Genomic DNA, 26,140 nt, shown 5'->3' on the forward strand with positions numbered 1-26,140 from the left:
TTTTTCAGGAACGAATCTACGGCATTAAAGCTGAAGTTATCCGATCACTGTCTTGTTGGTCTGTTCACATGTCAATACGCAGTTGTATGAGGTGTAGCGGTCATGGCTGTCTATAGTTTGGTGTACTTGTTGGTTAATAACCTAGAAATGTGGTTTTTAAGGCTTTTGGGGATTTAATTTTAAATGCTTTCCAATATTATGCTGCTGCTAAAAATCAATTGTGAAGACTAAGCCAAAACACACCCAAAAATATTTATGCTATATAACATTCATTAACAAGAATCTAAATATACACACTAAAAACATAACTGTGTTAAAAAAAATTCAAGCAGGTGGGAGGTAACAAGTAAAACAAAAACTGTACTTGAGTAGTGATGACTTTAAGAATAAAACACCTTATTTTTTACATTAGCTTTTTCAATTAAGCAAGTGCATTTTTTGTTTGTTTTGCCTGGAATTCATCATCAGTTGGTAAAAGTTTGCAGAGAAACATTTTGTATCCACAAACTGACAGATTAACAAATATAGCTGAACACCCCAGCAACATGATTGTTTTTTAAGACAAGTGTTTTAATGTTAGGTGGCTATGTATGAAAGCAGCAATCAAGTGTTGGTGGAATACTTATGAGTATTATCTGACTTAATTTTTGAACACTGACATAAAGATGAGCCATTTCTTTCAAATAACCCGTCTTTTTGGGGTCTTCAAGGGCTGGGGAATCAGGATGGGATCCTGATGAAGGGTCATCTGGTTGAGAACCATCGCTTTAGAACAAGGTGCTCTCCTGACAAGCGAAACTGTCGGGTTTTTCGGGACCACCAACCGAGGCAAACGCCCCTGCCTCTGCCCCATCTACTGAGGCACAAAGAAGCAAGGTTATAATAAGGTTCCTGGCCAAATGGTTTTGCTTTCTGGAACAAAAATTCCCGCAAACTGCTCACACATCAAAGTTGTCAAGTATCCAATGGACATGAAAGCTTTATAGCAAACAAAATACATACATGTCACAAAGACATTTCTTTAAAAGAAAACACAATGGAGAGAAACAAGAGGAGAAGGAAGCCTCCTTTAGCAGATACCAGTTTATTCGACATAGTGCAGGATTCAGAGCATCTGATATTCCACAGCCAACAAGATGTCCTACTTCCCTATTATAAAATACTGGATACCCTGAATAGAATTAATTCAAGGTTCTCTTTCCTCTTCTCCTCCATCTAGAATTAAACATTTCTTCGTGTAGCATACATTTCACATTCACCGAAGGCTTTGGGGAGAGGGGGGGATATAGGGCTTATAACCGCCCCCCTGAACCAAAGGCACTTAATGTTAAAAGATAAAGCACAGTAGAGTCACCCCACAGACATTCCTGCATGTTCAGATGGCTGAACTTGAATGCACCACCAGGGTCCCACGTGGGATTCATCCTAACCATGTAAAAGACACTGATTTCCTTGAAAACACAAAGTGCAGTATGAATATAAAGACTCATCACCACCACCTTTTCCACCACCCCATCCTTTTCTCAAAATAATACATAAGAGAACTCTTATTTTACATGATTAGTATTACCCAAGGTTCACACATGGAAAAAAATAGCTAAAAAATAATCTGTCATAAACTCTTACTATGAAATCACAATAGAATCTAATATACGCATAGAATTTGTCGGAGAAGGCCTCTGAGATCATGCTGTGCATCCCCCCCACTGGATAGAGGAGGTCATGGAGGCTCCAGAAGGTCAAGTGTGGGACCCTGAGGTCTAGCCCTGGTGGCAGAGCCTGGGAAGAACCCATGCCTTCTGAAGTTTAGCCCAGGGTCTCCTTCACCCCCTTCCTCTTTGAGAGACTCTCCAAACTCAAGCACAGCGATGATCTCCAGAAGTGCGCCACACCATAAAGCACGCACGCTGACACAGGTCAGCAGTCTGGTCCCGCGAGGCAGCTCCTTTGGCCCCTGGGCAGGTATGTAACCCAGCTCGGAGTGGGGATTCTTCACTCGAGGTTGGTTGTTCAGCGTTCTGAGGAAAGCCAAGGGCGGGGCAGACGCGACTTCTGGGCGTAGGAAGGCTCTTCTTGGCTCTTAGCCCGTGGTGGGCTGACGGTCGGCCGCACAGCGGAAGCCCAGGTTGGAAGCAGAGCTGTCGGGTGTGTTCTGGCTTCGAGCGGCACAGCGGTACCGATAGCAGTAGGACTGAGCAGAAACGAAGGGAAAGGGGAGAGTGCTTAGTTTCTCGCTTAAAGGCTCTCAACTGTCAGATGCATGTTGCACCCGAGCACCAGCTACTGGGAAGTCATGCCTACCTGGAGACAGGGCTTCCCAGCGCCCCGCCCCACCCCAAACACCCCCTGGGGCCTACTTGGCACGTATGTTTTCAAGAGGGCAGCACGTCCAGAGTTTGACCAGTAGTTACCTTATAAACAGAGACACGGTGCAAGGATGCTAGTACCAGCATTGCTTAGAACAGTTAAAAAAAAAAAAAAAAAAAAAAAAAAAAGGAACAACCGATGACTACAGAGGTTATGCACATCCACAAGCTGGATTACTCAGCAGTCATTAAAAGTCATGTTTTTTATGTAATACTTAATGACACAGGAGATTCTCGCGATACACACACAGTTAAATGAAAGAGAATGCAAAACTGTGTGTGTGGTATGATCTCAAGCTACACAATTATATACGTCAAGGAAACAAGACTGATGATTCAAAACGGACCACAATATATTTGCGCAGTAGAGTTTCAAATTTCCCACAATAAGTGTATGTTACTTTTATAATTTGAAAAGTTATTTTTACATTTACAGTATATGACATTAAAGCAAAAAGTAAAGCTAAATGGCAATCAAGGAAATATTAATTATGAGTACCATTAACATATTAAATATTCAACAGACTGGCAAAAAATAATTTTATTTATTTAGTTATTTTTAATTTACATCCAAGTTAGTTAGCATATAGTGCAATAATAATTTCAGGAATAGAATCCAGTGATTCATCCCCTACGTATAACACCCAGTGCTCCTCCCAACAAGTGTCTTCTTTAATGCCCCTTACCCATTTAGCCCATCCCCCCACCCACAACCCCTCCAGCAACCCTCAGTTTGTTCTCTGTATTTAAGAGTCTCTTAGTTTTGTCCCCTGCCCTGTTTATTATTTTTGCTTCCCTTCCCTTATGTTCATCTGTTTTGCATCTTAAATTCCTCATATGAGCAAAATCATGTGATATTTGTCTTCCTCTGACTGGTTAATTTCACTTAGCATAATGCCCTCTAGTTCCATCCACATAGCTGCAAATGGCAAGATTTCATTCTTTTTGATTCAGATTGGCAAAAATTAAAAAACAAGCCTAGGAACATAAAAAGTATGAAAGGCTGTGAAAAACATTTTTTGAAATACACTGCTTTTGGATTGGCTACACACTGCTGTGTGTGTGGATGTTTTGTATCTGTTTTCTTTTACAGGGACAGAGAACACATATATACATGTGCACAAACACACACACACAGACACTGAGCACCTAGTACACATCAGGCACGTTAGACACTTCAAATGTTATTTCATTTAATCATAACAGCACAGAGGAATTAAATGAGTCATCCAAGATGACACAGTTGTTGAAGGAAGCAGAATTCGAACCCAGGTCTGACCATGGCGCATGTGCCTCCGAGGCAAGATTCTATACTCCTAGATGGAAAGACAGCACATCTCATGCTCCTCTCCCACCTCTAATGCATTCATCCTGCATGTACATGCATACTTGCACAAATAAGAAGGACTAACACTCATGGATGGGCACCTAGTAGGTATTCAGTGAATAACCACAGCTGACTTAAATACATCAAAAGTTTCCACATTCCAAAAACAACCATGCACAGAACTCTCATATCCTAGGACTGTACTTTGATCCAAAATAACAGAGAATGAAAATAAACTAGTTATCTTGTGTAGCATGAGCATTAATGCTGAGTCGGCCCAGTGAAACTAAAGCGTCTGCCAGGTTACAGAAACTACTACACAAAGAAACTTTGGGACTCAGGAAGGAGAGATCATTGGGGGGGGCGGGGGGGGGGGCGGGGGGGAAATAGGTCTGCATGAAAGAGGTTTTTATTTTTTTCTGAATTCTTACTCTCCTTTTTCAAACAAAAGGTGAGTGTTTCTAACCTGCATAAAAATGATCTCTTGAGGTGCCTGGTTGGCTCAGTTAGTTAAGCTGAGATCTTGATTTCAGCTCAGATCATGATCTCACAGTTGTTGAGATTGAGCCCCTCATCAGGCTCTGTGTTGAGCATGGAACCTACTTGGGATTCTCACTCTCTCCTTCTGCCCCTCCTCTCTCTCAAATCAAAAAAACATTAAAAACATTTCTTAATTAAAAATAAAAAAAATTATCTCCAAAGCTGCCACAGAAATTCTCCAGAGTACATCTATCATAAAAAGAAAGACAAAGTGGTTTGTCTTCCATAGATAGTGAAACAGTAGCAACCAATTTTCTCATTTTCCCTGTGGTCAGTGAGGAATATAACATATTACCAATACTCAGGCAGAGAGAGGGAAGATGAATAAAAAAATATACCTGGAAGAGTGAAAAGCTGATGGCATCTGCTATACTGCCTGTGCCTGGCATGCAGCTCTAAAATGTCTAGTTTATCACACAGGGGGATGCAGCAGAAGCCTCATCCCACAGAGGCCCTACTCACCAGGCTGCTGTCAAGCAGTGCTTTGGTATTTCTAGAATCAAATTCCGGGGGACAATCCAGGACTCCGTGCTACCAACTATGTGTAGTGAATTTGACACTGGAGCAAGAATCGAATTCAGGGAGAGGCAGGCATCTAGACATGGGCATTCTTGTTCCATAACTGCACCACACACAGCAGAAAACAAGCAAGCACTTCCTGATTGCCTGCTGTGCACAGCCTAGAGGAAGCCTGACCATACGCATGGTCCTGTCCTGCTGCAGATCACAGGCTGGTTGCGGAAACAATGGCTGTATATCAAACGGTTATAAAACAGGCTAGGGTTAAAAGAGTCTGAGGTTTTTTGTTTTTTGTTTTTTGGGTTTTTTTGTTTTGTTTTGTTTTGTTTTGTTTTGTTTTTACTAATTCAGGTGAAGGAATTGTCCCTTGTAGAATGCCAAAGTCTTTAGTAAAGACTTCTAGAAGGCAAAACCGGGCCATGGCTGGATGGACATAATTACAGCAGCGGTCTTCTGACTTGAGTATACATTTAAGAATAGCCTGAAGACAATCAAAAAGAATGAAATCTTGCCATCTGCAACAATGTGGATGGAACTAGAATGTATTAGGCTAAGTGAAATAAGTCAGAGAACGACAACTATATGATTTTGCTCATATGTGGAATTTAAGAAACAATAAAATAGGGGAAGGGAAGCAAAAATAAAAGAGAGGAATACAAACCGTAAGAGACTCTTAAATAGAGACAACAAATTGAGGGTTGCTGGAGGGGTGCTGGATGAGGGGATGGGCTAAATGGGCAATGAGAATTAAGGAGGGCCTTGTTGGAATGAGCATGGGGTGTTATATGTAAGTGATGACTCACTAAATTCTATTCCTGAAATCATTATTACACTATTATGTTAACTAACTTGGATTTAAATTAAAAAAAAAAAAAAAAAGAATAACCTGAAGAGCTTATGTACCTATTCCCAGGCCAGGCACCTAAAGGTTCTGATTCAGTACATGTGGTGCAGAGTCCAAGAATTTGCATTTCTAACAAGCTTTTAGGTGCTGCTGATGCTATGGGACCAATAGGCTGCAGTTTGAGCAGCAATGATTTATAGAATTCAGAAAGGAAGAAAGAAGGTATATTAAGTACAGAAGACAATGACATCAGAGGCATGAAAATGGAAAAATTCAGGCAACTTAAGGGGATAGCAAGGCCATAGCCTGATCATGTCAGAGCAGGGTTTATTTACTCATTAAATATTTGAGATTTCACAACATGCTAGATGCTATTCTGGGCACGAGGGATAAGATGGGGAACAAGACAGACAATGCAACTGTCTTCAAGAAGCTTACATTCAACAGGGATTAGTTAGACAATAAATGAATGGATAAATTCAAGATGGTTTCTGGTAGTGGTCAGCTTGGAAGAAAGTAAAATAGGGAGAGAGGAGTGGCACTGACTAGGTGGCTACTTTAGACAAGGTGTCCTGGGAAGGCCTCTCTGAGGTGGTGCCAGATGAGCTGAGTTGCCCAAAGGTTTGGAGAACAGTAATTCCAGGCAAAAGCAATCACTGTATAAAGCCAATAAGTGATAAAAAGCAGGAAACATGGGTAAATAGGATGGAGTTACAATACAGGTGGTCTTCTCACCAGAAAGAATTTGGGCTTTATACAAATGGAAATCATGACAAACATTGCACTAATTTATGAAAAGAAAGAGCAAAATCCAAGACGCATTAGCGATTTAACCTCAGGTAAAGCCTTTCTCAATCTGCCCCCCCATCGATGAAATGGGGCTATTAATGGGAAAATGTCAAAATGCTTCATCTTGGGGCGCCTGGGTGGCTCAGTTGGTTGAGTGTCCCGTCTCACAGGTTGTGCACTGCTAAGTGCAGAGCCTGCTCGGGATTCTCTCTCCCTCTGTCTCTGCCCCTGCCCCACTTGTTCTCTCTCTATATATAAATATACAAATAAAATAAACATTAAAAGATATTTTTTAAAATCCTTTATCTTCTCTTGACATAAAAAAGCAAAGCATCAGACACATGGAAGTTACTGTAACTGTTACTTTAAAATGAACATAACACTCTTAATTATAGAAACTAACTTTGTCTTACCTGACATTTTGGGGTTCATCTGCTTTCTCACTAAAACAAAAGCAATAGCCAGCTTCTCTACAGGTCTTAAAACCTTATGTTGGAAAGATAATACTGCCAGTATCCGAATATGGATTTACAGCTGACCCTTGAACAACATGGGTCTGAACTACACAGTTCCATTTAGGTACAGTTTTTCAATAAATACAGGACTACTGTAAATGTATTTCCTCTTCTCTTTATAATTTTATTATTGTTTTCTTTTCTCTAACTTACTTTAAGAATACAGTATGTAAGGGGAGCCTGGGTGGCTCAGTAGGTTAAGTGTCCGACTTCGGCTCAGGTCATGATCTCCTGGTCCATGTGTTTGAGCCCCGCGTTGGGCTCTGTGCTGACAGCTCAGAGCCTGGAGCCTGCTTGAGATTCTGTGTCTCCCTCTCTCTCTGCCCCTCCCCCACTCATGCTCTGTCTCTCCCTCAAAAATAAATAAGCATTAAAAAAAGTTTTTAAAGAATACAGTATGTAATACATATAACACACAAAATGTGTGTTAATCAACTATGTGCTTGATAAGGCTTCTGGTCAACAGGAAGTTACTAGTAGTTAAGTTTGGGGAGAGTTAAAAGTTTTATGTGGCTTTTTGACTGCCTGGGGGGTTGGTGCCCCTAAGTGCTACATTGTTCAAGAGTCAACTGTGCATTTGCTACACAAATGCCAAAGGTATTTGCTATAAAAATGGAAAAATGAGGAATATGTGTAGGAAGGCATGGGACTAAGGTCTTTGTTGGATGGCATATTTCTATATGCAACTTATCCCTCAAATTATATAAAAAACTATTTTAAAATAAGATGTTGTCCATATGCCACAAAACGCAGGCTGTAACAACTCTGACAAACCATGCCTGCCCAGACCACTGTGTTCAGAAGGAACGTGAGGCTCTGACATAAGATAGTAGAAAAAGATCCATGATACATAAGAGATTTTTACAACAGCTGTATCTGAAGACCCTGGCACATAATGAATAATTCCATTTGGGGGAGGAAAGAAATAGAAGTGTACCAAAAAGTGTGGGTAAAATACTATCAACAGTTTACTTCAGGAAGCAGGATGAGTGGTTTTTATTTTCATTTTTATGTTTATTATTTTCTAATTTTCATGTAATGAATGTTTGCTTCTGTAAAACAAACAAGCTTAAAATCAGTGACAACAAAAAGAGCTAGTCTTTATGAGATCACAGCAGACCCTAAAATCTTCCATTAACCTAAATGGCTGTGAAGAATTGAGCCCTAAAAAGCAAGGCTCACTGTAAATTAAAGTTTGGGAGGTCAGGACCACCATAAGAGAGACCGTTCACATCATCATTCCATTTCAAATGAACTCATTCACTCAGCAAACATTTATTAGTAAGTAGTTCATTTTAAATTCGAATAATGGGCAACTAATGGAACACATATTTAAAGCAGAAAATGGCCTGATTTTAATGTCCTCATTGCTTTTCCTTTTTTTCCAACTCTACTTTTAGCACCAAAAATGATTATTAATGATGTTAGGTCTTTTTGAGTGGCTGAAATATGGGTCATTTTACTAATTAAGAACACAGGTAGTGGCAAGGACCTGTATTAGCCCCTTTTCATTAAAATGGATAATTATTGTGTAAAACTGATCTCAATATCTACACGAAGAATGTGATCCTGGACTCAGAAACAATCCATTTAAGATAATGACTTACCAGCCCTGGGGCTCTGAAGTCAAGTGGGACAGCAATATGGTTTTTATGAGAAGACAACTTTCAGGAATAAAGGGGAGTTTTAAGGAAATTATAGCTCATTGTGAAAAAAAAAGAAATCATTATATAAAATCACCTCAGCAGAATCCTGGTCTCTCAATTTCACATCCACTGCTCTTGCCATTGACAACTAAATCAACTCCTTTCTTAGTAATCTTGGTGTAAAATGGCAGGAGAGTGAGGATTTCCTCCATATTATGAGTTGGGATAAATACCCCACAGGGATTAGTCTAACAACATCCAAGAACAACAGCTAATATTTCTTGAGTACTTACTATATGAACTGTTCTAAAAAATTCACATGTATTAATTCACTTAGCCCTCCCACTAATCCTCTGAGGAAGGTATTATTCACACCTGCATTGTATACACAGGAAAAATTGAGGCACAGAGATGCTAATAGTGTGCCTAGGGTCACCCGGTTTTGTAAGTCGTGGATCCAAGCCTTTTCAATCCCATTTCAGGGTCTAGGCTCTTAACCCAATGCTGTGTTGACTCATAGTTTTTCATTCTGTGCTCTCTTCTCATTACTAAAGCTGTACTTCAGATGGACTTTCAAAAAGTTATGAATAATCAACAGAGCTTATTTTAATCATGCCAACTAGCTCTGGTCCATGATCAAAAGTAAGTCCTCTTCTAAGCAGGGTGATTTTTTTCGAAATGAACTTCAACATTTTTTTTTCTTTACAGCAATTTCCTTTCTTTTACTGATCTTCACCTATGCCGAAAGAATCATTTCAAGGATTCTGCCTCTCAAGTTAGTTCATTGGTTGGCTCCTTATTCAAAAGGAGAGGGGAAAAAACAATCTAATGATAACAAACATGATGGTTAATGATGATGGTATTAGTCATGCTTATATACTTGGTCCATTCTTTACTCATAAGAACCATACAGTAGGTGCAATTATGGTGTGCATTTTACAAACGTGAAAACTGAGGCTGAGAAAGGATACGTAATTTTCCTAAGACAACAGACTAGCAAGAAGTTATAGAACTCCAACTCAGATCGAATTTCAAAGTCTATAGCTCAATAATTTAATAATAGCTGCCACTCTTAATCTAGTGGAAAGGATAAGTGCTCTGAAAGCAATTCACAGCCAACACTGTGTTGTTTCTCCTGACAGACTGATGTTAATTACCTCCATCATCTACGATTAACTTGACCAAGATCCTAGAGCTACTGTTTTGTTTTGTTTTGTTTTGTTTTGTTTTCTGAAAAATCCCATGGATCTAACCATGTTTTGTTACTCTGCTATTCCTCTTCTAGAATACTCTATCACTCTGAGCATAACTAAATTAAAACTTATCTTGCAAGTAGATTAAGAAAAGCTAAAGATATGTAATATAAGCTCTAAATGAAACCCTAAAATTTTAAGACAAAGAGTTTTAGCTAATAAACCAAAGGAGAGAGAATAGAGCGATAACAAATGCTTAACCAAAAGAGGTCAAAAACAGAGAAAAGAAACAGATGAGACAAAAAAGACTAAAAATATCAAAAGGGCAAATTTAAATTCAGCCATATCAATAATCACATTAAATATAAATGGACAAACAGCAGGGCAGAGATTTTGCCAGTAAATTCAACAACTCAGATGAAATAAACAAATTCCTTAAAGACACAAATTCCCAGAGATTAATCAAGAGGAAATATAATCTGCATAACCTTGTAGCTATTAACTAAATTAATTTTATGGTTACAACTCTACTCCTAAATGGTTTCCCTGGGGTGGGGGAATTCTATCAAACATTTAAGGAAGAAATACTGCTAATTCTACATGAACTATTCCAGAAAATTGAAGATAAGGGAATATTTACCAATTCAATTTATAAATGCAACAGTACACTGATTCCAAAACCCGACAAGAAAACAAGAGACCAATACCAACCATGAACATATATGCAAAAATGCTCAACATTTTAACAAACTGAATCTATAATTTATACATAATATAATACATCATACCTAATGATAATACATCATACCTAAATTAGCACACTCTAGGAAGGCAAAGATGGTTTAACATTTGAAAGCTGAAAATCTATGAATGTATTCACCATATTAACAGAGTGAAAAAGAAAAACCATACAAACATCTCAACAGCTGCAGAAAAGGCATCCAGCAAAATTTATATCTATTTCTGATAAAAATTCTCAAGAAGCTAGGAATAGAAGGAAACTTCCTTGAACTTATACAGAACATCTCTGAAAACACTATAGCTAATATAACTAATTTTGAAAAGTTGATTTTTTATCCCCTTAAGATAAAAAATGAGGCAAAAATGTCTGTTCTTACCAGTCATATTCAATACTATACTGAAGGTTCTAGCTAATGCAATACGGCAAGAAAAAAGTAATAAATATTTTAAAAGAAGTAAAATTGTCTATATTCACAGATGATATAACCAGCTATGCAGAAAAACCAACAGAATCTACAAAAACATTACTAGTACAAATGAGTTGACAAAGGTTGCAGAACACAAGATAAACCAATTATACCACGTATATTTATTTATTAAAAACATGTATTAGGATAAAAAATATTTTAAAATAATAAACTGAGAAGCTTATGAAAATACAGATTTAAAATAAGCAAATAATATTAAATGTTAAAGTAAACACATTCATATGCATGGCAATGAAATACATTTAGTGTTCACACTTAAATGTTTTTTACAAGCTTCATTTTCTCTTACTTTCTTGAGGGAAAATCTTCTGGTCCTCAATTCTTACAGAGTAAATGGATTCTCAATTTTTAAAAGTGCCATATGTCAGAAACACAACTGGAGGTAATTAAGGTTTTGAGATACTATTCTTCAAAGAGAAATTCACCTGTTTTTCATGGAATTCCATTTCCCCAGTGAGAGGATTCAATATACTTGTAGTAACAGCTTGAATAAGAGAAAAAATCTGGGACTAAAGACTAATGTATGTGAACATGACCTAGGGCAATGTTTTTATTTCAAGTTAAAATTAGAATTGTAAAGATAAATTTCTATGCATCTTGTTATAAATGAAGGTGTAAAGCATAAAATAAACTCAATTATAAACCTCACTTAAATAACTGGATTAAAATTTTTAAGAAATACAGAAGACACAATCTACAGAGATTCTCTTAAAAACATTTTTTTATGTTTATTTATTTTTGAGAGAAAGAGTGTGAGTGGGGAGGAACAGACAGAGAGGGAGACATAGAATCTGAAGCAGGCTCCAGGCTCTGAGCTGTCAGCACAGAACCCGAGGTGGGGCTTGAAACCACGAACTGCGAGATCATGACCTGAATCAAAATCAGATGCTCAACTGACTGAGCCACCCAGGCACCCCCAGAGATTCTCTATGGACTAGTGGTTTCCAAACTTTGCAGAATGTTTTAAACCCCTTGAGACCTTTAAAATCCTGAAGCCCAGGCCACACTCCAGAGAAATCAAAATGAAGTGAGTGGGGAAACAGGCAACAGTCTTTTTTATGGATCCCAGATGATTATAACATGCAATAAAGTTTGAGAACCACAGTTTTAAGGTAAAGTTTGATAGTACATCCATCGTTAAATTAGTAACTTAACGTGGAGCCCTGATAGGTTGTTTTAAGTCTCTAACTGCCTGGACTGACTGAATTACCATAGGAAACTTCTTGTAATAACCATCTGCAAAATGCCATCTTTGCATAGGGATAGAAAGAAGCTCAAGTGTTGGAGATACTAAAAATATATGATTTAAAGAAAAAAGGGAGAGGTGGTATTCAATTTCCAAACTCCTTAAAAAGGTTATTCATGAAACACCAACTCACGCTGACTACCCAAGAACAACCAGTTCTGACACTGAAATCATAGCCCAAAGAGCAGAAACACTCTCTGAGATTGATGCTTATTTCAGAGAGCACACCCATTATACCTAGAACATTTGTGATGTTTCCATTCCAGTACAGCACAATCCACCCTCCATTTCTAACCCTACCTTAATCTCCACAGAGTATCCAGATATAATCTCAAATAAATTAAGGGTGTACTTCCAAATAAGCATGCTGGAAATAGTATATAGCCCACCCTGGTTCAGGGGACAATAAAGGTCTCTCAAAGGGATCAAGTTTCAACAGATGGAATTTGGTTAACAAAAGATTCACAACCTCTGCTGTTTTTCCCCATGCCTGTGTCCAAATTTGAGATGACTATTTTTTTTTTTTTTTGGTTTTGATGAAGATAGGTATATATTCACAGAAGTGATGGGACATTTTAGGGCTAATGACAGTGGTTCCATTAATGAGCTGTGAGTACACCAAAACAGAATGTAATGACTTGACTCACCTTATGGCACATGTAGGATCCACCTTTCTTCACCCGGTCTTTCCCAGAAGGGGGGCCTTTCTGTGGATTAAGAGAACTCATTAGCCCAGAGAACACAGATGCTCCTCACAGACTGGCCGAGAGTTCATTTTAGTCCAACCAGCTCTTCCACAGCTGCCTTAACTTTCTACGTGCTTTTCCACCTGTGGGCAGAAAACCCGTGAACCCATGCACCCTGAACCCATGCACCTTCCCAAATGCCCACCTCTCCAAATCCTACCCATCCTTTAAGGTCCCGCTCAGGTTCCCACTTTGATAAAATCTTTATGACTATAGTAAGCAATCTCACCTCTAAACCCCTGTAATAGCATTTCTCACCTAGATGACTAACAAGCTGCTTGGCAGTATCTTTTATATCACCTTCTCAAGCTGATAGGCAAATTTATCCTGCATACCAACTGACTTGTTCAACTAGACTGTCTAGTCTCTTTGAATTATGTTTTTATAATCCTACTGTGTAACACCTAGTAAACCCTTTGCTGACTGAAGAAATTTGCCTTTTATCTTTTAAAAAAAATTTAGGTCAGGTTTATTGAGGTATAATTTACGTACAGTAAACTTTAACCTTGTTAAGCCTTTTTAAATGCACATGCCTGATGAATTTTGACAAATGTATAGGCATGTAACCACCACCACAATCAAAATATAGAACAGTTTATCTTTTCCAAAAAGATTTATATAGTGCTTACTATGAACAAAGCATGGATGCAAATATTAACCCATGTAATCTCCGTAACAACTTTTTTTTAAGATTTTAGTTTTAAGTAATCTCTGTACTCAACATGGGGCTCAAACTCACAACCCCAAGATCAAGAGTCACATGCTCCACCAACTGAGCCAGCCAGGTACCCCTCTCTATAACAACATCTTTTTTTTTTTTATTTTTAATGTTTGTTTATTTTTGAGAGAGACAAAATGTGAGGGAGGGGCAGAAAGAGAGGGAGACACGGAATCTGAAGCAGGCTCCAGGCTCTGAAGTGTCAGCACAGAGCCCGGACACAGGGCTTGAACTCATGAACCGTGAGATCATGACCTGAGCCAAAGCCAGACACTTAACTGACTGAGTCACCCAGGCGCCCCTCCATAACAACTTCTGATGTAAGTTAAGCAAGTGGCAGAACAAGGATTCACACCCAGGCAGCTGGTTTGAGTCCATTACACTCCCTGTAATGGGACCAGAAATGGAGGAAATTGGACAATCCCTAAGAGGAGGCAAGAACACACAGTGACTACCACTGTAATGAAAATTGAAGCCAGAAACAGCCAGCCAAGAGGTAAGACTATTTTTTCTAAGGAGAGCTTTGGATAGAAGTGCACTGGAAATGAACATCCTAAAACTTCAGTTGCCAGGATAAAAGGGCCTCAACATCAGATTAGCCATGCAAAGAACATCTGAGAAGTACCAATAACCTCCTACAAACCAGAACCACATACGGGAAGTTTGGGGGCTACAAGGATCTTTTTGCTTTTCCCCTATTATGCAAAAAAAAAATCAACTAATCACACAGCTGCCTACTTTTTGTCTACTGAACACAAGAGACGGTTGAATAATGCTGCCTATCTTAGTTTTCCTTTTTCTTGACAACTACTTGTCTAGTGTCAAGGGCTCAGACAAAAGTGGCAGAAGTTAAAAGAATCATGTTTTCTCCAAGCATGGTTAACACACTGACTTGCAATTTTTTTTTGAAGTTAAAGATTTTTTTTTATTTTTTCAATATATGAAATTTATTGTCAAATTGGTTTCCATACAACACCCAGTGCTCATCCCAAAAGGTGCCCTCCTCAATACCCATCACCCACCCTCTCCTCCCTCCCACCCCCCATCAACCCTCAGTTTGTTCTCAGTTTTTAAGAGTCTCTTATGCTTTGTCTCTCTCCCACTCTAACCTCTTTTTTTTTCCTTCCCCTCCCCCATGGGTTTCTGTTAAGTTTCTCAGGATCCACATAAGAGTGAAACCATATGGTATCTGTCTTTCTCTGTATGGCTTATTTCACTTAGCATCACACTCTCCAGTTCCATCCACATTCCTACAAAGGGCCATATTTCATTCTTTCTCATTGGCACGTAGTATTCCATTGTGTATATAAACCACAATTTCTTTATCCATTTGTCAGTTGGTGGACATTTAGGCTCTTTCCATAATTTGGCTATTGTTGAGAGTGCTGCTATAAACATTGGGGTACAAGTGCCCCTATGCATCAGTACTCCTGTATCCCTTGGGTAAATTCCTAGCAGTACTATTGCTGGATCATAGGGTAAATCTATTTTTAATTTTTTGAGGAAACTCCACACTGTTTTCCAGAGTGGCTGTACCAGTTTGCATTCCCACCAACAGTGCAAGAGGGTTCCTGTTTCTCCACATCCTCTCCAGCATCTATAGTCTCCTGATTTGTTCATTTTGGCCACTCTGGCGTGAGGTGATATCTGAGTGTGGTTTTGATTTGTATTTCCCTGATGAGGAGCGACGTTGAGCATCTTTTCATGTGCCTGTTGGCCATCCGGATGTCTTCTTTAGAGAAGTGTCTATTCATGTTTTCTGCCCATTTCTTCACTGGATTATTTGTTTTTCGGGTATGGAGTTTGGTGAGCTCTTTATAGATTTTGGATACTAGCCCTCTGTCCGATATGTCATTTGCAAATATCTTTTCCCATTCCGTTGCTTGCCTTTTAGTTTTGTTGATTATTTCCTTTGCTGTGCAGAAGCTTTTTATCTTCATAAGTTCCCAGTAGTTCATTTTTGCTTTTAATTCCCTTGCCTTTGGGGATGTGTCAAGTAAGAAATTGCTACGGCTGAGGTCAGAGAGGTCTTTTCCTGCTTTCTCCTCTAGGGTTTTGATGGTTTCCTGTCTCACATTCAGGTCCTTTATCCATTTTGAGTTTATTTTTGTGAATGGTGTGAGAAAGTGATCTAGTTTCAACCTTCTGCATGTTGGTGTCCAGTTCCCCCAGCACCATTTGTTAGACTGTCTTTTTTCCATTGGATGTTCTTTCCTGCTTTGTCAAAGATCAGTTGGCCATATATTTGTGGGTCTAGTTCTGGGGTTTCTATTCTATTCCAGTGGTCTATGTGTCTGTTTTTGTGCCAATACCATGCTGTCTTGATGATTACAGCTTTGTAGTAGAGGCTAAAGTCTGGGATTGTGATGCCTCCTGCTTTGGTCTTCTTCTTCAAAATTACTTTGGCTATTCGGGGCCTTTTGTTGTTCCATATGAATTTTAGGATTCCTTGTTCTAGTTTCGAGAAGAATGCTGGTGCAATTTTGATTGGGATTGCATTGAATGTGTAGATAGCTTTGGGTTGACTTGCAAATTTTAACTATGTGGTCAGAAGTTCATGTTTTCTAAGCATTTCCAGGTACTTAGAAACAGTCACAGACTAAGCCACTGTCTATTCTTCATTCCACTGCAGGGTCGCAGTATTTCCATGGCCTTAAATGCTTAATGTTACATTAACAAACTTTTAGGACTTGATCTCACCAACTGTGAAATCATGACCTAAGCCAAAATCCAGTCAGTTGCTTAACTGACTGAACCACCCAGGTGCCCCCAAAACTGGAAGTTCTAAATGTCTGCCCCAATAATCCCAAAAGGCCAAGGTGCAGCTAAAGTTCTCAGGAAAAGAGATAAAGAAGCAATCTCTGAGTGTTAGTGCAGGGGAATATATCTTCATTCAAAACACGTAGGAAGCCATGAAGGCCATCAATAATGAAAAATCCACACAAGATACCACAGAACCCTCATCAGTATGACTGGCTTATTGAATGAGAAACAAGCCTGCAGGAAGGAAGGTGGCCAACGTGCTCAAGGCCTGCCAAGATGTATTTCATAAGAGAACTAACAATGACATTTTGTGTAGTCAGGAGAGACACTTCCCTGTCCCTCCTTTTTATACCCAACACAATGACAAGGGAAAAAACAGAAAGGACAGAGTTGGACAAATTTTCATCAGTCAGCAAAGAGTCAAAAAGCACTACTATTAAACATGCTGTTTGATAAAGTCCACAGTGTGGACTACTAAACAGCTATTAAAAAGAATGAGGCATGAGGCATTTCTGTAAGAGTCTATTGCACTATCACTTTTGCTTAGAACATAACACGGAATCAAGCATTTATTCTGATTTTCTTATACATGGTGTCCCAGTGGGGAGTTGGTTACCCGGAGCGAGCATCTGACCCTGGGGCGCAGGAGGATGCCACATGGGCCACTCCTCGCTGGTAACACATTCATCTACATCTTCATTCTCATTCAGTTCAGTGCACTGTTTGATTTACCTCGAGGCTTGCCCTATGACCCATGGATTATTTAGAAGTGTGTTGTTTAGTTTCTAAGTGTTTGGAGATTTTCCTATTTTGTTTCTGTTATGGATTTCCAGTGTGACTCCACTGTTGCTGGAAACTATACTTTATACAATTAAAACTTTTTAAATGTACTGAGGTTTATATGATGGTGTGGGATGTGGTCTCCATTGGTATATTTTCCATGACTACTTGAATGGATATTCTGCTGTTGTAGGGTAATTGTTCTAGAAATCTTGGTTAGATCCTATCCACTGATTGTATCACTGTTATTTTATGTTCTTGCTGATTTTCTATGTAATTATACTATCAATTGTTGAGAAAGGGGCATGAAAGTTTCCAGCTACAATTGTGGATTGGTCTATTTCTTCTTGAATGTTCTGTTAAATTAGTTTTTGCTTCATATGTCTCAGCTGTATTCAATGGTATATACACATTTAGTATTACTATTTCCTGGGGCACCTGGGTATAAATAGTCAGTTAAGCATCTGACTTTGGCTCAGGTCATGGACCATGAGTTAGAGCCCCACATCAGGCTCTGTGCTGACAGCTCAGAGCCTAGAGCCTGCTTCAGATTCTGTGTCTCCCTCTCTCTCTGCCCCTCCCCTGCTCGCACTCTGTCTCTCTCTCTCTCTCTCTCTCTCTCTCTCTCTCTCTCTCTCTCAAAAATAAACATTAAAAAAAATTCTTAAGTATTTCTATTTCCTCTTGTTGGATTAACCATTTTATCACTATAGAATATCCTTCCTTGACTCTGGAAACTTGCTTTGCTTTAAAGTCTACTTTATAGGAGTGTGTGGGTGGCTCAGTCATTTAAGCTTCCAACTTCAGCTCAGGTCATGATCTCATGGTTCATGGGTTCAAGCCCCATGTCCTATGCTGACAGCTCAGAGCCTGAAGCCTGCTTCAAATTGCTTCCTTCTTTCTCTGCCCCTCCCCTGCTCACACTATATCTGTCTCTCTCAAAAGTAAACATGAAAAATTTTTTGAAGTCTACTTTATGTATTAATATAGCCATATAGCCATCCCTGCTTTCTTTTGATTAATGTTTGTATCTCTTGTCCCAACATTTTATTTTTTTTTAAGGTTTATTTGTTTTTGAGAGACAGACAGAGTGCTAACAGAGGAGGGGCATAGAGAGAGGGACACACAGAATCCGAAGCAAGCTCCAGGCTCTGAGCTGTCAGCACGGAGTCCAACGCAGGGCTCAAACTCACGAACCATGAGATTATGACCTGAGCTGAAGTTGGACACTTAACTAACTGAGCCACCCAGGTGTCCCCCAACATTTTGTTTTCAGTCCACTTATATCGTTATATTTTAAATGAGTTTCTTGTAGACAGTATATAATTAGGTTATATTTTTTAGTCCCCACTGCCAATCTGTCTCTTAACTGATATATTTAGAGCATGTACTTTTAATGAAATTATTGATATGTTAGAACTTAAATCTACTATTTTGTTGTTTTCTGTCAGTTCTCTATGATTTTGTTTCTGTTTGCTTTTTCCTGTCTTCCTATATATTACCTAAACATTTTTGTTAAGAAATCCATTTTTACTTACCTATAGAGTTTTGAGTGTACATTTATATATATGTGTGTGTGTGTGTGTATACATGTATATTGTCACAGTTTTATATATAGATCACAGTTTTATATATAAATCACAGTTTATATCTTATCATTTATATCTACATTACAGATATATATGTGACATGTAAACATATATATAAAACTGTGATGATATAAAACATCAGAGTCTACTGGTGTTATTTTACCAATTCCAGTGAAACATAGAAAACGTATCTCCTTTTATATCCCTTTAGCCTCCCCTGTTTATAATGTAATTGTATGGGGCACCTGGGTGGCTCAGTTGGTTAAGCATCTGACTTTGGCTCAGGTCAAGATCTCAAGGTTAGTGAGTTTGAGTCACAAGTCAGGCTCTATGCTGACAGCTCCGAGTTTGAAGCCTGCTTCGGATTCTGTTTCTCCCTCTCTCTCTGCCCTTCCCCACTCTCTCTCTCTCTCTCTCTCGAAAATAAACATTAAAAAAATAATGTATGAAAGACTTCTTCTAAATACATTTAGAAACACATCAGACTATGCTATAATTTCTGCTTCAACCATCAAACAAAATTTTTAAAACATGAGAGAAAACGCTTTAAAACTATCATGCCATTCCCTGGGGCCTTTATTAGGATCTCTGATGAGAAGTCCACTGTCATTCGATTTGACTTTTTCCCTATAGGTAAGGTATTCTTTCCTCTGCCTTCTTTCAATATTTTTCTTTGTCTTTTATTTTCAGCAGTTTAATTATGATGTCTTGGTATGGATTTCTTTGGGATAGTCCTGTTTAGGGTTCACTTAACTTCTTGAACCTACAGGTTTAAGTTTTTCCTCAGTCTGGGAGGTATGCATCCAGTACCTAATTTGAGTGCTCCCTCAGCCCCACCCTCTTCCTTCTCTCCTCCAGGACTGCCATGACACAAATGTTAGATCTTTTGTTAAAGTCACATAGGTCCCTGAGGCTCATTCGTTTGCTTATTTTCTCTTTTTTCTTCTGTTGTTCAGAATGGGTACTTTCTTTTATTCTAGTCTCCAGTTCACTGATTTTGTTGTTGTTGTTCTTGCTGTTGCTATTCTGTCCCTCCTATTCTACTTTTGAGCCCATTCACAAAGCTTTTATTTTGGTTATTCTATTTTTCAGCTCTAAATTTTTCATTTGGTTCTCATTTATATCTTCTATTTCTTTCCCGAAGCTTTCCATTTTTCTTTCATTTGTTTCAAGCATGTTTTTAATTGCTCACTGAAGAATCTTTATCATGGCTGCTTTAAAAATCTTTGGTGGAAAATTCTAAAACCTCTGCCATCTTAGTGTTAGCATCTATTGTTTCTTTCGTTTGGTTCTGGGTATGATTAAATGATTATTCAGTTGAAACCTGAATACATTTTTATTATGTTGCAAGCCTCTGAATCTTATTTAACCGTGCTGTTTCACCTGGCTTTCTATGACCCACGCTGGCAGGGGAAGGGAGGGAGGGAGCGATCTCATTATTGCCAGGTGAAAGTAGAAATCCAGGTTCCCCACAAGGCTTCCACTGACACCTCAGGAGAGACTCTCGTTATTTACTGGTACATGGAGGGGAGAGCTCTGGTTCCCCACAAAGTCTCCACTTACACCACAGTGAGGGTGGCAGTATTACTGCTTGGCAATGATGAAAGGCCTTGTCCTTACTTTACCTTCTCTGATGCCACCCTGGTGGGGGTATTATGGCACCTCAACACAGACTCATGAGGGTGCAAGTCTAGGCTCTCCACATGGACTTTGCAGGCTTGGATGAGAACACGATTTTTTATGCAGCATTTGGATGGAATAGAGTGGTTACTGCCTAAAAGTTTTCTGTATGGTTAGACTACCCCTTTCCTATTTTCTCTTTTAACTAGATAGAGCAGGCTTTCCTTGGGACTTTATATCTGCTGGCATTTGTAGGTTGCTGGTTTCCTCAGCTCCAATTCTGAGACATATGGATCAAAAAGAAAATGCATGTAACTCACTACCATTTCATTTCTAAGGTCCACAGGTACTCTTCCTTTTTTTCACCTATCTTATTTATTTATTTATTTATTTATTTATTTATTTATTTATTTATTCAGAGAGAGAGAGAGAGAGAGAGAGAGAGAGAGAGAGAGAGAGAACACGAGTGGGGTAAGGGCAGTGAGGGAGGGAGAGAGAATTCCAAGCAGGCTCCACACTGTCAGCTTAGAGCCTGATGCAGGACTCAAACACATAAACTGCGAGATTGTGACCCCAGCTGAGATCAAGAGTTGGACACCCAACCGACTGACCCACCCAGGCACCCTTCTTTTCACCTTTCTTACATTTATTTTATTTGTAGTATCCAGAGTTTTAATTACATTTAGTGGGAGAAACAGGGAAATGTATGTCTCCTCCACTTTGCCAGAACCAGAAGAAAAACCTCCTTCATCTTCGTTTTTAAAGGACAGTTTTGTTGGACACAGAATTCTTAGTTGATGGTTTTTTTCAGCACTTGGGATCTATCACTACACCATCTTCGGGCTTCCATTGTTTCTGATGAGAAATCAGCCATTAGTCACATTATTCTTGCCCTATATGTGTTAAGGGGCTTCCTCTTTCTACTTTCAAAATATTATCTTTGTTTTTCAATAGTGTAACTATGATTTGTCTAGGTGTATTCTTCTTTGTGTTCATCCAAATTGAGGTTATTTCAACTTTTTGGATTTTTCAGATAATTTTCATCAAATTTGGTATTTAAACAATTTCTTCAGAAATATTTTGTCCCTTTTTCTCCCTCCTCTCCATCTGGGACTCCTATTATACATGTGTTACATAATTATGTTGGAGCACCTGATATTGTCACACAGTGCTCTACTGATTTGTGTCCAATTTTTCTCCCCTCTCTATTCTTTGGCTTGGGAAATTTCTCTGGATTTACCTTCAAGTTCACTGATTCCTTCTTCTATTTCTAATCTACTGAGTTAATCTAGGGAAATTTTATTTCAGTTATTGTATTTTTCAATTCCATAAATTTCACTTTTTTTAAATCATTTGCATTTGTCTATTGTGATTCTCTGTTGACTCACATCATATTTCCTACTGTATCTTTGAATACATTTTCCTTTAGTTCTTTAAATATAATAGCTGCTTTGAAGTCTTTGTTATATCCAAATGTGGGCCTGGTCAGTTTCTATCTAACTAATCTTTTTCCTTAGTATGGGTTAAACTTTGTTAATTTGCATGTTAATTATTTTTTAGGTGAAAAGTAAACATTTATTTAGATTATCTGCTCATGTGCACACACATACATACACAAACACACACACACACACACACACACACACACACACACACACACACACTAGTTGCTATCATGACTGGCAAGATAACATTCTCTCTACTCTTACTAATTAGCATTTCCATAACAAAATCCTAAAAAAAATAACACACTCATATATGCTAATACAAGTATAGACTCCCTTTATAAAAAGGGCCACTAAAGGACAACTGAAGTTGCTTGAAGAGGAAAGAAGGGATTTGAGATACAGGATGAAAGTGTGTACCTTTTGAAATTCACATCCACAAACTACCTATTCATTTAAAAAACAACAAAAACAAAAACAAATCTGTTTCATTGATACTCAGCAACAGCACTGTTCATTAAAACCTAAAAGCACCTTTTATTTTGCATTTACTACCTCCTCATTATAATCGATTCTTAACTACAAAATAGCACAATACATTTTTAAAGCAGGAAATAAGAGTTAGCCTCCAAAAAATGGCTAACCCACCACATCACACACTTTCCTTTTTACAACCATCATCCTTTTCATGAACCAAATAAGTGAGGTACCACTCCAATGGTATTCAGATGCTAGCTGACTATTAGCCTTTCAACTATTGTCAGTGGGAGCAGGTTTGGAAATACTATTCAGTTTAAAAGTAACAAGCAGATTTCTTTTAACACTAAAGGGACTCAGAGCTGAGCAGAAAAGGTGGGAGCAGTGGATTTACTCCTGGATGGCAAAATCTAGGTTGTCTGAAATCAGAAAATGCTTTTGAGATCAGCTTGTTCAGAAGCTCCCCATCTGAGATCTTTGGAACTGAGAAAATAGAAATGGGATATCCTGCACTTATTCAAGATTTCAAGGAGACTTTTTAAAGACCTCATAAAATTATCAATGAAAAAGCTGCTCTAGATAACCAAAATAGGTATTTTTTAGGCCCTAGGTCTTTTTGGTCATACCTGCATTATCAACATTATTTCTCATCATTAGCCCCCAGGACAATAAGTTTCTCATGTCCCCACACTGATACTAGATTCTTTCTACCTTATATGCCAGTCCCCACTGTCCATTAAACTTCTATTTATCTTGCAAGATCCACCTCAAGTATCATCTCTTTTTTTAAAAAGAACACATTTTTATTTATTTTGAGACAGAGAGAGAGAGTGTATACGAGCACAAGCAGGGGAGCAGCAGAGAGAAAATCCCAAGCAGGCTTAACCAACTGAGCCACCGGGGAATACCATCTCTTAATGAAAATATTATCTCTTAATGTAAAGCATGAGCTCTGCAGCCAGACTACCTGTCTGGGTCCAAGTCATAGCTCTAACCCTGACTGTGAGACTAGTCTAGGTCTCATCAGGTATCCCTTCTGCCTCCCACGTTCTTCCCCAGCAAAATGGAGATGATGATGGTACCTACTTCATTGGACTGATGTGGAGATTAAATAAGATAATGCATATAAAGCACTCAGCAAGTAATAAACAATAAATGTGCAGTTGTTACTATCATATAGTATTAGTTCATAACTAATCAGGTTTCCCAAAGGTGCCCATAAACTTAATAATCCAGGTGGCATGTACTTTCTAAAATTCCAAAACCAAAGAAATCACTTGACTCAGTTTTTCTGAATCCAAACCCCCAAAGGGAGTCCAAGTTCTAATAAAACACCTGACATGTTAATAACCCTGTAGAAGGAAGACAGGCTATCCTACTTTACGGTGAAATTCACAAAGCTAGTCACTGCGTGCAGATGTTATCACCACAGCATCAGACTTAGCAGAACATTTTCAATGATAAAACCAGCACAAAAACATTCTGGGAGCCATGAAAAAAGTGGAATGAACTTCACCTCAAGCAGCTTTTAAAAGCTCTTAAAAATGTGATTTGCCTCTGTACTTCTTAGTCTCTCCTTGCCTGGTCCAGATGATACTACAAACACCTGAGGAGAACACTGAAATTCATTATTTTCAACTTGACAATGGCAGCTAGACTTTATTTAATATTATTCCTGATAACACCCAGTAATCCTGTAAATACTTTAAAGTGCTTCAAATACAGTTTTTTCATCTGCAGTTCAAGTACTGCTTCAAATCAACCAATGATAATAATGACAGCTTTGAAGAAGCAATGGACATTCAGGGAAGGACTGAATCAGGAAAGGTCATACATAGCTGCTCCTCACTGAGTCTCCTCCGTTTCATCACACTCTCTTCGTGTGCTCAAGCTAGAATCCTCAGGGGTAATTCTGGATCCCCCCCGCCCTAATCCCCAAATCCAGCTGGTCTGATTAGCTCTACCTCCAAAGCAGATCTCTAATTGTGGCAGCTATCATCTCCATGGTAACCACCCTGGTCCAAACCACCATTTCTCACCGGGACTACTATAATATCTGCTAAAGGGTCGTGCAGCTTCCTAAATGGTACCTAGTCAGAGCATGATGATTTTGGTAGAATAGACAAAAGACTATGCTACAGCGAAAAAAAAAACTGGACCAAAAAGAAAAAAAAAAGTACGTACTTTATGATCTCATTCATCTAGAACTCTAAAAAATAGAAACTAATATATTGTGACAGAAAACAGGTCAGTAATGGGTGGCAGAGAGGGGCAAGAGGAAAGGATTACCAAGGGACACAAGGAAACTTTTCGGTGATGGATATGTTCACTGTCTAGACTGTGGTGGTTTCATGGATATGTGTGTGTATATACTTTTTGATCTGTGTGTATACACATCCACACTGATGTATAAACTTATCAAATAGCACACTTTAGTTTCCTGAAACTTATGCCAATTATACTACAATAAAACTTTTTAAAAATAAAAACAAACAGGATGATATTTTTAATAAAATATAAAGTGTGGGATTTGCTTCAAATAAACCAGGGGAAGTGGGGAGCAAGGACAAAATGGGTAGAAATACAGATGAAACAAGATTAGACATGAGTTGATAATTTTTAAAACTAGGTCCTAAGGACATGGGGGTATAATATACTATTTTCTTGACTTTTGCATATTTGAAAATTTCTATAATAAAAACAATTTTTAAGTTAAAGGGGAGAAAATCATAAACCAGGATAAACTAAAAGAAGAAAAATACTATGCTGGCTCCAGAGCCCCAGACTGCTAGTAGTCAAAGACTTCCTTAGAAGTTGAAGAGCAGGGGAATGTGGAGTTTAAAGGGACAGATTTTATTCTCTACTCTATCACCTGAGAAATGTGCATGTTCCTTTGAGAGCTAAGTCATCCTTTCCCTGGTTGGCTCAAAGCTGGGCGCCCTTGCACAGTTGACTTCTAGTCGAGCCTTCAAGCTGTCAGATCACACAGGCTCCCACAGATATGCTTCCAACAGCCTGAAGTTTAAGATAAAAGAAAAACCATCTTGCCGCCCATTTGAAGTACTTCATGCATGCTGAAGCAGCACCTGGTTAGATAGCCAAGTACTACAGCTACAGGCAACTCAGAAACACACAAACAGAAGCAGCATTTTTATCTTCTTTTCCTCCAAGCCTCTGCTCATGGATCTTCCAAAAGGAGTCCCAACCACATCAACCAATTTTTAAAGAAAGGAACTCCTGGCCAACATTTGCTTAGAGCACGCTAACTCATCATCTCATTTGAGCCTCATGTTCAACCTTGGAAAGCAGCACATATCTTTACCCCCATTTTAAGCATGCTAAATACTGAAACTCAGAGAGATGAAATAAATGGAGTGCCCAAGGTCACACAGCTAGCATGTGGCAGGGCCAGGAGTCAAGGTCCGTCCCACCTCTGTGCCTGTCTAGCATGACTACCTTGCAAGCTTAGCCGCAACTCTGATCAAGATGCATATATGAAGAAAAGTCATATCCCAATTAACCCACTTTTTTTTTTTTACCCAATCTCAAACACGTCAAAGGATTTTAAGAGTAGGTACATGAAACCATTACTGCAAATAAAGCTTTTTCAGTTATGTATAATTTCTTTATCCCCTAGCACAAGGATGTATGAAGAAGGGACAGCAATTAACTTTAGACATTACATGAGGAGAGGAAAAGGAAGGTGATGCCCAAAGAAAGATCAAAGAAAGAAAACTAGGGATCAGACTGGAAAGAACAGCACATTAAACACAAAACCCAAATTAACA

At 38.6% G+C, this 26,140-nt stretch overlaps 1 protein-coding gene across 2 annotated transcripts in view; it reads right to left on the minus strand.

Annotated features, from left to right (window-relative positions):
- Nucleotides 1-1,068: 1,068 nt before the first annotated feature.
- The window catches only part of SUMF1 (sulfatase modifying factor 1), a 95,217-nt gene continuing 70,145 nt past the window's right edge, over nucleotides 1,069-26,140 (minus strand). For both annotated transcript variants that reach the window (XM_019824640.2, XM_011280169.3), the window contains 2 exons: nucleotides 12,862-12,921; nucleotides 1,069-2,191 (listed from right to left, as the gene is read on the minus strand). In XM_019824640.2, the coding sequence (XP_019680199.1) occupies nucleotides 2,081-2,191; nucleotides 12,862-12,921 (171 nt within the window). In that variant the 3' untranslated portion in view covers nucleotides 1,069-2,080. The remainder of the gene's footprint in view (nucleotides 2,192-12,861; nucleotides 12,922-26,140) is intronic.

This window comes from Felis catus, chromosome A2 (assembly GCF_018350175.1).
Source record: "Felis catus isolate Fca126 chromosome A2, F.catus_Fca126_mat1.0, whole genome shotgun sequence".
NCBI classification, from domain to species: Eukaryota; Metazoa; Chordata; class Mammalia; order Carnivora; family Felidae; genus Felis; species Felis catus.